We start from the raw sequence: 14,040 nt of genomic DNA on the forward strand, positions 1-14,040 counted from the left end.
ACCTCCCCTGGCCGCCGCCCCCTAGGAGATTGGATCTCCTAGGGCTGGCACACCCCCCCTTGGGCTCCCTATATATAGTGAGGGTAGGAGGGCCTCTTGACACCCCTTATGCCTTTGGTGCAGCCCCTCCCTCTCTCCTAAGTCCTTCTCCTCTCCCGTGGTGCTTGGCGAAGCCCTGCAGGATTGCCACGCTCCTCCACCACCACCACGCCGTTGTGCTGCTGCTGGATGGAGTCTTCCTCAACCTCTCCCTCTCTCCTTGCTGGATCAAGGCGTGGGAGACGTCACCGGGCTGTACGTGTGTTGAACGCAGAGGTGCCGTGCGTTCGGCACTTGATCATCGGTGATTTGAATCACGACGAGTACGACTCCATCGACCCCGTTCACTTGAACGCTTCCGCTTAGCGATCTACAAGGGTATGTAGATGCACTCTCCTTCCCCTCGTTGCTGGTCTCTCCATAGATAGATCTTGGTGACACGTAGGAAAATTTTGAATTTCTGCTACGTTACCCAACAGTGTTATCATGAGCTAGGTCTATGCGTAGTTTCTATGCACGAGTAGAACATAAAGTAGTTGTGGGCGTTGAAATGGGCATAAAAAATTCAAAAAAAATCAAAAAATTGGGAAACCTTCGCATTATGTCATTATATGTGGCCAAGTTCCCAGGAAAAATAATAAACTTGTAATACGGCAATTATTTTAAAAAAGTGTTCTCAGAAACGAGCAATCACGTATGGAGATCAATGGCTTTCAAGCCAAATGATCAATCTTATGGCCACATTCATGGCATAGTTTGTACAAATGATCTCATATTGTGCACAAGGGTGCATATTGGAATGGCAAATAATGTTGCCTAAGGAAGTTTTCTTTTTCTTTGGACGAAAGAACCATTTTCCATTTTTCGAGTGCCCAAAAGAGGGTTTTTTGTGAAGGACCTCCCAAATAATTGTTGCAAAATTGGACCAAATAGTTTTCTAAAATACTAGGCCATATTTAATATACAATTGACCAAATGGTTGGGTGTAAAATTTTTTTATCCACCTCTGGTGAAAAAGACAAATTCTCGCCGATTCAGCTGGAAGCGGGTCAAATTTGAACTGTAGCTGCCTCGTAGTTTGCTATTTATTTTTTCCAAAAATCATTTCTAGGTACATACGTATCTATTTATTCAGAGAAACACCAAAAAAAATTCCAAGATATAACCACTAGCTAGGAACGGTCATTCCCGCCGTTTTGACCACATTTTGAAACAGGCATAAAAAATTCAAAAAAATCAAAAAATTGGGAAACCTTCGCATTGTGTCATTATATGTGGCCAAGTTCCCAGGAAAAATAATAAACTTGTAATACGGCAATTATTTTTAAAAAGTGTTCACAGAAACGAGCAATCACGTATGGAGATCAATGGCCTTCAAGCCAAATGATCAATCTTATGGCCACATTCATGGCATAGTTTGTTCAAATGATCTCATATTATGCACAAGGGTGCATATTGGAATGGCAAACAATGTTGCCTAAGGAAGTTTTCTTTTTCTTTGGACGAAAGAACCATTTTCCATTTTTCGAGTGCCCAAAAAGGAGGGTTTTTTGTGAAGGACCTCCCAAATAATTGTTGCAAAATTGGACCAAATAATTTTTCTAAAATACTAGGCCATATTTAATACACAATTGACCAAATGGTTGGGTGTAAAAAGTTTTTATCCACCTCTGGTGAAAAAGACAAATTCTCGCCGATTCAGCTGGAAGCGGGTCAAATTTGAACTGTAGCTGCCTCGTAGTTTGCTCTTTATTTTTCCCAAAAATCATTTCTAGGTACATAAGTATCTATTTATTCAGAGAAACACCAAAAAATTCCAAGATATAACCACTAGCTAGGAACGGTCATTCCCGCCGTTTTGACCACATTTTGAAACGGGCATAAAAAATTCAAAAAAAATCAAAAAATTGGGAAACCTTCACATTGTGTCATTATATGTGGCCAAGTTCCCAGGAAAAATAATAAACTTTTAATACGGCAATTATTTTAAAAAAGTGTTCTCAGAAACGAGCAATCACGTGTGGAGATCAATGGCTTTCAAGCCAAATGATCAATCTTATGGCTACATTCATGGCATAGTTTGTTCAAATGATCTCATATTGTGCACAAGAGTGCATATTGGAATGGCAAACAATGTTGCCTAAGGAAGTTTTCTTTTTCTTTGGACGAAAGAACCATTTTCCATTTTTCGAGTGCCCAAAAGAGGGTTTTTTGTGAAGGACCTCCCAAATAATTGTTGCAAAATTGGACGAAATCAATTTTATAAAATACTAGGCCATATTTAATGCACAATTGACAAAATGGTTGGGTGTCAAAAGTTTTGATCCACCTCTGGTGAAAAAGACAAATTCCTGCCGATTCAGTTGGAAGCGGGTCAAATTTGAACTGCAGCTGCCTCAGAGTTTACTATTTATTTTTTCCAAAAATCATTTATAGTTACATAAGTACCTATTTAATCATAAATACATGGTTTGGTGGCGATACGTCGAGGTTTGGGTAGTTGCCGAGGCCCCCAACTCTAGAGCGTGTAAACTCGCATGCCCACCGCATGGTCACCGCGTGACCGTGGCATTGTCATGTGTTCTGGGCAGCCTAGGCATGTCTAGTGGGTTGGGAACTCCCCGGGTAGGTGCTAGGAAGAAAATTACAACATAAGAATCTCACGAGGAGACCGATCAATTCTCAAACATGAATTAACAGCCAAGTGTTTGATTAGCGGTATGGGAAATGTACATGGCTAATGGGTGTGAGTTTTGGCTGAGGATGATCAGTTACTAAGAAGACCGTCTTCACAAATTTTCAGCTCAAAAGGAGGAGCCTAGGTGGTACTTGCTTTGCAAACTACCACACTGGACAAAAATATGAATGTTGAAGATGGGCTCAAAATAATGAATGGATTGAGCTGAAATTTGGTGGAGGATGGTTATTTGGGCATAGGAAAGCATTGTAGAAAATTGATATCATTTTGACATGCCAAAGTAGTACTTCCTTCACAATGCTCTTCTATGGACAAAAACTTGGGAAAACTAGTGAGAGAGATTGGATGAATGAAATGAGCTAAAAATTGGTGTAGGTAAGTTACATAGGTATGGTCATGCGCTGGTAGATTTTCAGATAATTTGGGTAAGCCTAGTTAGTACTTACTTCACAAAGCTTCTCTCGAGGTAGAAACTTTGGAAATTTCCTGAGAAAGATTTAGTAGGAAAATTGAGCTGAATATTATCATGTGGCAATGATTTGGGTATGGAAGAGTGCCCGAAAAGTTTGAGGGTAATAGGAGGGGTCTATATAACACTTGCTTTGCAACGTGCCAATTTGGCCATAAAATATAAATTGAACCTGGGCTCACATAGATGATTTGACTGAGCTGCAATTTGGAGGAGGGTGATAATTTGGGCATATGAAGGAACTGTATAAATTTCATGTCATTTAGAGATATAAAAAAGGTACTTCCTTCACAATGCTTCTAGGTGGACAAAAACTTTGGAAATTTGCCGAGGAAGATTTGCTAGGAAAATGGAGCTGAATTTTGTCATGCGGTAATGATTTGGATAGGAAAGAGTGCCCAAAAATTCCGAGGGCAATCAAGAATATATAAATAGCACTTCCTTCATAAAGTGTTGTTGTGAACAGAATAGGAAAATGAATATTGTTGAATTAGTTTTGAACTAGGCAAGGAAGGATTTTTACATATTTTATGAAGATATGCCCCAAAGAATTTATGAGATTTTTTGGGAATGATAGAAATATAGGTTGCTTCACAACCTAGGGCAAAAACTGCCACATGGACATGACACATAGGCAAAACTGATGAGATGGCGCCTAGTCATCACAACCCACCACAATCTACAAGGCTATGACCATCTATATTGGTCATTAACAACTAGAAATAAGGCAGCGGACTAGCACTGTTTGCTTTGTGACCATTTCGTGTAAGGAAATTACGACCTTTCTCACCAAAATGGTCGCAATGGTTTAGGGTTTGGAGCCCCCTGAACAGCTTTTGACCAATTGGTCTAAAATGGTCATAAATTTATGACCAATTCTCGAGGGTCACTGACAGAAGGTCATAAGTTGACATATTTCTTGTAGTGTATTTTCATTTTTATAGTACATATATTGAATTGTACAGGTTTAATCTTTGAATTATGAACGTAGGAAATGTCGTCATCGGACGAAGAAAGTCTCTCGGGGGAGTGCTGCTGGTGCAACAACGACCGAGGTCTGTGCGACAGGCCTCACCTGGACGAAGATCGGCGCTTCAGCATTAAGCTCCAGGAGACCTTCGATGTTGAAATGGTACGCAACGACGAAAAGTGTTTTTTTCGTAATTAAGCATGACTTCAACTATTTCGGCGTGTAATTTTCATCTTTTACAATTCGAGTAGCTTATCCCATGCCATGCAAGACACTATGTCTTGGAGAGGATGGATTTAGAAGACCATGAAAATTTCGAAACAAAGAAAATTCACCTAAGGACCCATCATGATGTGGACTTCGAAGTAAATATGTATAATTCTGAGAGCGTAACCCATTTTAGTTGCAAAAATTGGGAAGCACTTTTCAAGATGTATGGTTTTTGTGAGGGTATGCTTGTCACCATGGATCTTGGTGATCCTGACATCGACCAAGACAATATGGACATTTGGGTCCTTGTTGATACGCTTTCAATTCTACCTCTATGTGAGTTTCTCAAACATAGTTATTAACTAATTTATATTGTCCATTTCGAAAAAGTTGACAACTTATTTCCATTGACAGCTTATTTTCATTGTTCAAACAATATGCGGAACATGGTAGACAGAACCTACTACACCGATGGCTCTGAGTTAACTTATCAGGAGAAAAACCATCTGATCGCATTTTGTACTGATCTTGAGAATTACAATATCTATAATAAAACTCCTCCACATTATGATCAATACGTGCCACTAGTGCACGTGTTGAACTACGGTAACATCCATAGAGATGCTATGGTAAGATTTTTTTACTATTACGACATCTGTGCATCTTTTGCATAAATTCTTTTAAAACTTAACTACATTGCTAACTACGAAGTTATAACTATGTTTTTCAACAGAAAATCCCGGATAATTGTGTGCCTCATCTGATGTATCAGAATGGTCGCCTTGATGTTCTGAACATACAGCCAGGTCATCCTACTATTCTCACCTTTCCATAACGAATTTCTAAAAGAAGTGGAGACATGAAAATCACATAATGGAAAAAATGTATGGACAGTCGTAAGGAGGTACTTGGAAGCAAAAGAAAGCGAAGCACAAAAATTGGAGACAAGATGATCTCCATTCTCCATGATGGAGAGTCAGGGCCTATATTGTTTTATACTATTTTACCTTAAAGAGGGTATTTAGGTCCTACCTCATAATGATCATGTGCTAAGAACAATTAAGTTGGGTTGGTTCGATGACTATGAGCATGATGATCGTATGACTTGTTATTAATAACGAGTAGAAGTAGTATGATGATGATTAGTAGGACTTGTTATTATGATTAAGCATGATGCGAGCATGAAGAATTTTTTATATATATCAGTGGGTGAAATGAACATGGATTGGATTGAAGTGAAGGCAACATGTGATGTATGTCGAAAGTAGTACTAATCCAAACTTGAACAAGTTAGGATATTAGTATTATTTTCGACATGCACCACACATATTGCCTTCACTACAATCGAAGGCATGTTTAGGCATAGTAGTAGCGTTGGTAAACCAAGCACGGAGATAAGAGAGAACACTTCTCTCTGTTAGCTAGCTAACACCCTAAATTAACCCACCCCCAAAACCACCCTCTTTCAAAAAAAAAACAAAAACCTCAGCTCCTGCCAGCTGCTGACGCGTGGATGCCTTTTGGTCCCGGTTGGTGCTACCAACCGGGACCAAAGGCCCTCCTACCTGGGCTCCCCGTAGCGGCCACGTGGAGGCCCATCTGTCCTGGTTGGTGTAAGAACCGGGACTAAAGGAATAGGACTTTAGTACCGACCCTTTAGTCCCGGTTCCCCAACCAGGACAAATGGGCCCTACGAACCGGGACAAATGTCCCTTTTTCTACTAGTGACTCCTGCACCTTGGCCAAGTGGGACTTCTTGCCTCCTGGCATAGCGTTTGAGATAGTCTTCACAAATGTAGATCATCTCGGATAGATGCCATCAGCTAGGTAGTACCCCTTGTTGTAGTGCCGCCCATTGACCTCGAAGTTCACCGGAGGAGAATGACCTTCAAAAAGCTTGGCAAAGATAGGGGAGCACTGTAGCACGTTGATGTCATTGTGAGTTCCAGGCATACCAAAGGAGTGCCAAATCCAGAGGTCCTGTGTGGCCACCGCCTCAAGTACCACACTGCAACCGCCTTTGGCGCCTTTGTACATCCCCTGCCAAGCAAATGGGCAATTCTTCCATTTCCAGTGCATGCACTCGATGCTTCCAAGCATCCCAGAAAATCCACTTGCTGCATTCTGTGCTAGTATCCGAGCAGTGTCTTCCGCATTAGGTGTTCGCAAGTATTGCGGTCCAAACACTACCACCACTGCCCGATAAAACTTGTAGAAACACTTAGTGGTCGTGGACTTGGCCATGCGACCTCGCCGCGGCTTTTCATTGCTCGCCAGCAGGCCGGCGAGGGCGGTGAGGACCATGAGATGTTCCTCTTCCTAAACGTCGGCCTCGGCTTCCTCCTCCAGCAGCGCGGCGAGCGCCTCCTCGTCGTCCGAATCCATTGCTGAGGCAGGCAACTCGCCGAACACCTTGCGGGCGCGGTGGGCGCGCACCCGCCGCTACACTGCCCCTTCGCGTCCGGAACATAGGAAAAATCGCCCAGCCGGTGGTGGAGAGGCTGCCTCGGCAAAACCTTTACTCTTTTTCTGGCGGGGAATGAGCTATCTAGCGGTGGTGGGCTGTGGGCGGCGCCGGGATCATCCGGTTGGCGGCCAAGCGCGCGGGGGGTGGGAGGCGAATCTGGACGATAGGCTTAACTTTTCGCCTGACGGGGTGGGCCAGACGTCCTTTTCCCTTGCGCCAGAGCCCACAAGCGCCCCCCAGTGCGTTGCGTTCGGCCTGCGATGGCCGGGCCCAAAAAGGGCCGAGCCAGCGGATTTCGGCTTCCTAGAGGCGCGACTGGGGCGTTTTTTCGGTGCTGGCGCGAAAAAAATCACCTGAGGGGGCCCTGTTAGGGGCGCGGCTGGAGATGCTCTTAGAGTCATGGCCGAACAGGAGCCCAATCCTGTCGCTTCCCTTACCCTGGTCAAAGAACATCATTAAACAAAATTACCCTTTCCAATTAACACACGCCTTTGTCTAAAAAATCTAACACACGCATGAGGATTCATAGGCGGCGCTGGGTATTGGGTCGTCGGACGCCGCAGCGGACAATGCTCGACATCCTGGGGATTCGGCGTGCGCCACACTTAGTCCCATGCTCTTAGCAGCCGAACCGCAATGGACAAGGCAGCCGCGACGCCTTTCGTACACAGGTTCATGGGGCAGGGGCGGACGCGAGGCCGAGGCGCGACAACAGCGTGGCACAACGGCGGACGCGAGGCCGAGGTGCGGCAGCGTCATGGCATGGCAGCGGCATGGCGCGCCGGCCTTTAGTATCTGGGGCGGAGCTTAGTTTAGTCAAGCGGAAGGCCCCTATGGTACGTTCGGCCCGGAATTAATTTTTATGCAACGACTGCTTAATTGCTCTGGCGCCCTTCAGCATGATAGTGACCTAATTGGGTGCGTCGTCAGCTATATTGCAGTGACGGGTACAAGTATGCGTGCCATGGCGTCGTCAGCCGTACGGAGAAGTATGCTGGCATTCGGTCGGTGACGAACTGAAGCTGGTGGCGGGCAGAGTTAAAATGTCCAGCTATAATAGTAGGCACAGTCTGCAACTGATAACTGTACGACTTTCCTTTAATCTGAACTAGAAGCGCGTTCTCTTAGCAGAACTTGTATATTCAGAATGTTTGAAATGGGTTCAGGTACCTGACCAGCAAAAACATACTCCACACAAGGAGACACTCTGTCCTGTATAATTCCAAGTTATGAGCTAGGCATAAATAGTGGGTGTTGCCTCGTGAGCTCCTCATATGTGCCAACATCCATGATAGCCTATATTTTCTTGAGTCCAAAGAAGTTGTTCAGAGCATAAACCCAAAATAAGGCCTTTACCCATGTATCCTTTGGCACTAGTGAATAAATTTTCATCCAGGCAAGCAACAACTATTTCACGAAAATGTAGTTTCAGATTCGAAAAGCAATTCCTGAGATGTTTTCTTTCTTTTAGCAAATCCGAATTTCCCCGAGTCTTGACTAAAAGTGATAGCCTGACATTTCTACGTACATTATTGTTCTCACTAAATAATGAATTCTGTTCTTTTTACAATGCTGTGAACATGTCTTTCATGTATGTTGGTTCGTCTCTTTTTTATAGGAAGATGCAACGACTGCCAAGGCTACCGAGCTGCTGCCCCCAGCTCCAATAATGGATACTAGTGGTCAAGATGGGGCTGATGACTCACTCTTAAATTGGCATGCAGAGTTTGAGCCGCAACATGATAAACCATTGAGGGCCGTCAAAGGCGTCCTCACGGCGTTCTCAGTTTTTGGTGGATAGTATGGAAGAATGCATCATATCATGCTTTGCACACATGGGCTTGGAAAGAAGCCCATCAGTACTAGTAACAACAAGCACACCTTCAGAGCCAACTTGCTTGGTTCCTACTCGTCTTATAGTGCTGACATGTCACACACGCCGTCGTGTGGTTACCATGGATAACCTTGATGCTGAGATCACACCGTCTAAGGAATACTCGATGCTAGTGTCCTTGGAGCCCATAGTTCAAGAGGTATTATTTATGCAGATGGCGCACTTGCCTATCCCACATCTACATTATCTGAAGCATTCATTCAAAATCCTTAGAAAGCATGGTTCACTACAAGAGATAGGGCCTACTATGACGAGCTAAAAAATATCATCGGATAGCTAATAACGTCACAAATTACCCCTAGTGACATTTTACGGGCGTCACAAGCATCGTCACAGAATCCCCGTCACAGATTACTCCTAGTGACGGCGCACACGCAAAAACGTCATCGAAATTGGGACCTTCAGTGACGTTACACTACTAGGAAAAGTGCTATAGATGGAATTGACACTAATGGCGCACCAGACATGTGATGCGCCATTACTATATACTAATGGCGCACCATGTGTTGGTGCGCTATTAGTGTCCAAATACTAATGGCGCACCACATCCACGGTGCGCCATTAGTAATTTTTTTTTCAAAACTATTAATGGCACACTGTGGGAGTGGTGCGCCATTACTAGTTGAACTAGTAATGGTGCACCATGCCACGGTGTGCCATTAGTAACTTGGCCACCACTTCCACCGAATGCACCCCCCCATGGACCGCCTTTTCAGTTTTTTTTAAAAAATGATGGAAATATCAAAAAAATAAAAGAAAATAAGTTTCCCATGTGATATGTGGTTTAGTTGTTGTGAAAATTTACAAATATGAATTTCGACTTTATTTGCGAAATCTCTCGAGAATTTGTAAAATGCACATAATTTTTGCGTACGAACTCGGATGAAAAAGTTTTTTATATGAAAAATCATCTACCCGAAAAGTTACATCCGAATTTAATTGGGAGAACCCCGTTAAACATTTTCAAAATCCTCAAAAACCTAACAGAAAAAAGATACGGGGCTTTTAAGATCTGGAGAGGCAAAAAAATTCAAAAAAAATTCAAACTTACTAATGGCGCACCTACCCATGGTGCGCCATTACTATCTTCCCGCCTTCAAAATTCAAAATAAGTCAAAAAAATAAAAAAAAGTTACTAATGGCGCACCTGCCCATGGTGCGCCATTAGTATCTTCCCGCCTTCAAAATTCAAAATAAATAAAAAAATAAAAAAAGTTAGTAATGGCGCACCTGCCCGCGGTGCGCCATTACTATGCCGTATATATGGCTGGGCGTGGTCCTCTCCTCCTTACCTCTTCATTCTTCTCCTCCACTCCATCTCCTCCTCTCCTCCACTTCATCTTCCCTTCTCTCCTCCACCATACTACCCTCCTCCTCTCCGGCGACCTCCTCCTCCTCTCCGGCGACCTCCTCCTCCCTCCTTTCCTCCCCTCCCCTCCCCTCACGGTTTCTCCTCCCTCCTCTTCGGTGAGCTCCTCCTCCCTCCTCTCCGGTGAGCTCCTCCTCCCTCCTCTCCGGTGAGCTCCTCCTCCCTCCTCTCCTCCCATCCCCTCATGGTTTCTCCTTCCTCCTCTCCGATGCTCCGGTGAACTCCTCTCCGGCGACCTCCTCCTCCTCCTCCTCCTCCTCCTCTCCGGCGATGTAGGTGAGCGCCTCTCCGGTGACCTCCTCCTCCTCCTCTCCGGCGAACTCCTCTCCGGCAAAAGAACACGGCAGAAGAACGTACAAGATCCAAAAACAGGAACAAAATTTGAAATAATATCGTGCCAAAAAACAAGCAAAAAATGGGCAAAAAAATCACGATCCAGATCCAAATTCAAAATTCAAAAATAGCAATGGCGCACGGTGGGGGTTAGACAGTGCGCCACTACTATTTTCCCGCCTTCAAAATTCAAAAATACTAATGGCGCACCAGTGGCCTATACTAATGGTGCACCGTGGCCTATACTAATGGCGCACCAGTGGTGTGCCATTAGTATACCAGATACTAATGGCGCACCAGTGGTGCGCCATTAGTAAAAAATACTAGTGGCGTGATACTAATGGCGCACCAGTGATGCGCCATTAGTAGGCAAAATTGGTGCGCCATTAGTAGCCCTTTTCCTAGTAGTGTTATATAGAACGTCATCGACTTCCTATTTCCATGACGGTCAATTAATGTCACATGTTAGGAGAAAATATGCCATATTGTACCATATTCGATGATGAGGCAACGTCACTAACATTATGCCACATCATCACCCGAGCGGCTATCCCACTACTAGTGCCATTACTTTTATTATGGATGTAGATGTCATCAAAATATATTTACTTTCTTTCGAATCTAAATTGCGATGAAAATAAGCATTTACTTCACATCACATCAGATTATATAAAAAAGTTGTAGAGAAAAATCACATCATAAATTGATATGTAAGACAAATCATATTATATATGAAATCGTCTCAGCCAAATCATTCTATAAACAAAAATGAGGATAAAAAACTGACTCAAGTTTGACACAAGAAAATAGATAAGATGAAAACTAATATATATTTTTTTGACAGAAAGACTATAGGGAACCCCCTACAGTATAATTGGTGCAACAAACTCAAATTGCAAGTACTATGCCTTGAACGTGGGTGGGTGGGAAGGCATCAACCTCTTCACACCACCGGGCTATGCCTTAGTCAGCATGAAAACTAATATTAACTAAAGACCACATATGTTGTCCTAATGATTGCAATGTAAGGATGGCTTTCATGAACCATCTGGTTTGGACTGGGACTGCAAAGTTGGTTGCTAAGTTGCTTGAGCCCTCAAGAGAAAATCAAGCAGATTATCCATCTCCTTTTGCTTCTTTGCCTAGGCTTCATTCTTCTCTTGTTGGATCTTCTTTAGAGCTTCCAATTCTTCTTGCTGCTTCTTTTGTATCTCTTCATATGATCTCTCTTGTGCTTCAATTCTTGCGGCTAACTCCTCTTGATGCCTATAAATGACAAACACAACAACGTTGCATCATAATGAGATGAAAACTGACAAGATAACATGCATAACCTAGAGCTAGAGGTATAATGGTTAAAGTACATGTAATCAATGCACCCCTTAGCTTAGCATACACATCACCCATGCGTTTATGTTCCGCCAAGAATGCCCTCCTTTCCCTCTCACTCTCCCGAACTAGTGGCATGATTGTAGTACCTGAACCTGCAAGATGAAAAAGAGTGGAACTAAATGAATTGCAAAATACTTACTAGCATGTGTCATAAAACTAACTAAATGAATTCCACTTCAACTCGTTTGGAATTGGACCTTAGACAATGCAACAATTTTTCATGCGCATATGTACTTTCCTAAAACAAACATGAATGTAATACAGTAGCAAAATTCGCACGCAAATACATGTTTGTCGTTGCATTGATGGTAAAAATTAACAAAACAGATTCTGTAATGTAGTACTTTAAATAAGCAACACTATTAATAAGCATTTCACGTAATATTGTATTAACAAGAAATGAAGGTTTGAACGCTTTGGGTCTAATGAGTGTACCAAGTAGCATAGAAGACGCAGCCAGCAAGCCTATGAAAACAAGATGAGAAAATTCAGAAGAGAAAAATGGCAAAACTTAAGATTACTATAGGTGATACACAAGTGCTTGACTAGAAAGATTACTTACAAAAACTTGCCAATAATGGTAGCAAAGATTTACTAGTACATTATGAAGCTATTTACTCAATCAAGCAATTTAATTTGATGGCAATGTGATAAAATATAATATAAGAAACAATGATTCCTTAAATATTAGAGCATCTCCGAGTGCAATGCTGGGACCAAAACCCGTCCACGCCCTCCTCCACCTTCAGCCTGCTCAAAAAGATTTCAGCTAATCAGGCTATCACTGTTCAGATATATGTTCCGTGTTAGCGTTTGCCTATCATATCCCCAATAGTCCGTCCTGCTCATGCTTGCTGCACTCATGTAATTGAAAAATAAAAGTATAAAACTCCTAGCGATTGCATATTTCAGTTGAAAAACATCAATTGCTATCTAAGTGTTGATAAGCTGCACTCGTGTAATTGAATAGTGTTGATATTCCAACGTTAGTCATTATCTCCAGAGTATACACATACTAATAGAAGCATGGGTAAACACGTCAAAAATACAACAAGAAACATTTTGCTCACCTTGGGTTCAGTCTCATCGACGATGTCAGCTTTGAACTTGAGAAATCCCACACACGCTGAACATGTCCACTCCTGCACAGCCAGAAAGCGCCATTGATTTCCTGCTCAAACATTTAAATGGAGAGAATGATAGGAGGAGCACTACAACAAAGCATCTGGATGGGAGCAGCGCCGCAAAATGCCTGCGACAATGGCCTCGTCAGGGAAACAGAGAAGGGCGGCATGGTCTCGAGGAGGATGCAGCGGGCGTGGTAGAGGAGCGTCACGGTGGCTGGCTCCGGCCAGAAGCCCAGAACCCGGCCAGCTGTAAGCCAAGTGAAAGAACTGGAGCAAGAGGTCAGCGTGGTTGGAAGTAGCGGCAGCGGAGATCACGCCATGGACGAGCAGCGCCGAGAGCGTCCAGAAGAGCAGCCGCACGACACGGAGTTCTTCAGGTGGGTCGACCGCTTGTGTCAGCAGATCATGTGGAGATTTGTCCCGTGCAGAGGCTGCTCCTACCGAGCGCGGCTGCCTGCGGCGTCGGCGGCGCCTCTTCCACCACCGGTGCTGCAACGGCTTCCTCCGCGGTCTCGATGGCGGCGGTGGCGGTGGTTGTTGCGTCGATGGTGGGGGCGGCGGAGGTGGACGGGGCGGGAGTGGGAGCATGGGGGCTGCTGGAGAGGAGCAGCGGAGGGGATGCTAGCAGATTGGATCGAGACGGTGAAAGGAAGGAGACGGCGCAAGATTGGACCGGGGCGACGCCAGATGAGATAATGGGGATTAGGGTGGAACTATGGGTAGTTAAATGGGCTTCGTTGAGAAAGTTTTGCCATCGAGCCTAATTAACTTAAAATTTTAATTCTTGGCGCGCAGGGGAGAATAAATTATATGCTTAAACTAGAAAAAAATGTGGGTTTGACACGCTCACGTAAAAAAAGTGTTTTTATAGGGGTAAAAAATGAGGGTTTGTCACGTAGGATGAATGTCTATAATTTGAGCAGAAAAATTAGAAAGGCACATACCATGTTTGTGTATATTCTCCTAATAAAAAAAGTAAAAAGGCACCAGGGAATCTCTCTTTTCGGAAAAACATATCATATACGCGTTTAATCTGATCAAAAAATTATGGAACATTGAAAAAAAAGTCTGC

The 14,040-nt window shown here is 43.6% G+C and overlaps 2 protein-coding genes across 4 annotated transcripts in view; one reads left to right on the plus strand and one right to left on the minus strand.

Annotated features, from left to right (window-relative positions):
* The first annotated feature begins 4,200 nt into the window (after positions 1-4,200).
* The window catches only part of LOC147978316 (uncharacterized), a 44,841-nt gene continuing 35,001 nt past the window's right edge, over positions 4,201-14,040 (plus strand). Inside the window, exons 1-3 of the mRNA XM_087516565.1 lie at positions 4,201-4,338; positions 4,428-4,722; positions 4,801-5,015. Coding sequence (XP_087372691.1) covers positions 4,201-4,338; positions 4,428-4,722; positions 4,801-5,015 — 648 coding nt within the window. The remainder of the gene's footprint in view (positions 4,339-4,427; positions 4,723-4,800; positions 5,016-14,040) is intronic.
* On the minus strand, positions 11,261-13,640 carry LOC125547825 (uncharacterized). 3 transcript variants are annotated; one of them, XR_007300795.2, is made up of 5 exons: positions 13,057-13,640; positions 12,912-12,983; positions 12,277-12,591; positions 11,814-11,933; positions 11,261-11,715 (listed from the first exon to the last, which is right to left on the minus strand). XR_007300795.2 is itself a non-coding variant. In XM_048711587.2 (5 exons), exons 1-4 carry the CDS (start codon positions 13,554-13,556, stop codon positions 11,894-11,896), a joined length of 642 nt encoding a protein of 213 aa, XP_048567544.2. In that variant the 5' UTR covers positions 13,557-13,640; the 3' UTR covers positions 11,261-11,715; positions 11,814-11,893. The 3 variants fall into 3 exon arrangements, 1 of the variants encoding a protein (XP_048567544.2); XM_048711587.2 differs by having other exon boundaries at positions 12,277-12,306; XR_015618060.1 differs by having other exon boundaries at positions 12,912-13,640.

This window comes from Triticum urartu, chromosome 3A (assembly GCF_056163025.1).
Source record: "Triticum urartu cultivar PI428250 chromosome 3A, HENAU_Tu73, whole genome shotgun sequence".
Taxonomy (NCBI): Eukaryota; Viridiplantae; Streptophyta; class Magnoliopsida; order Poales; family Poaceae; genus Triticum; species Triticum urartu.

Excerpts from the sequence above, each read along its gene's own strand:
- LOC125547825 (XM_048711587.2), bottom strand. The coding sequence starts at position 13,556 with ATGCTCCCACTCCCGCCCCGTCCACCTCCGCCGCCCCCACCATCGACG. Across the intron at positions 12,307-12,911 it reads TCGATGAGACTGAACCCAAG|GCTTGCTGGCTGCGTCTTCT; the intron begins GTGAGCAAAATG and ends TTGTTTTCATAG. Across the intron at positions 11,934-12,276 it reads TGCGTCTTCTATGCTACTTG|GTTCAGGTACTACAATCATG; the intron begins GTACACTCATTA and ends TTCATCTTGCAG.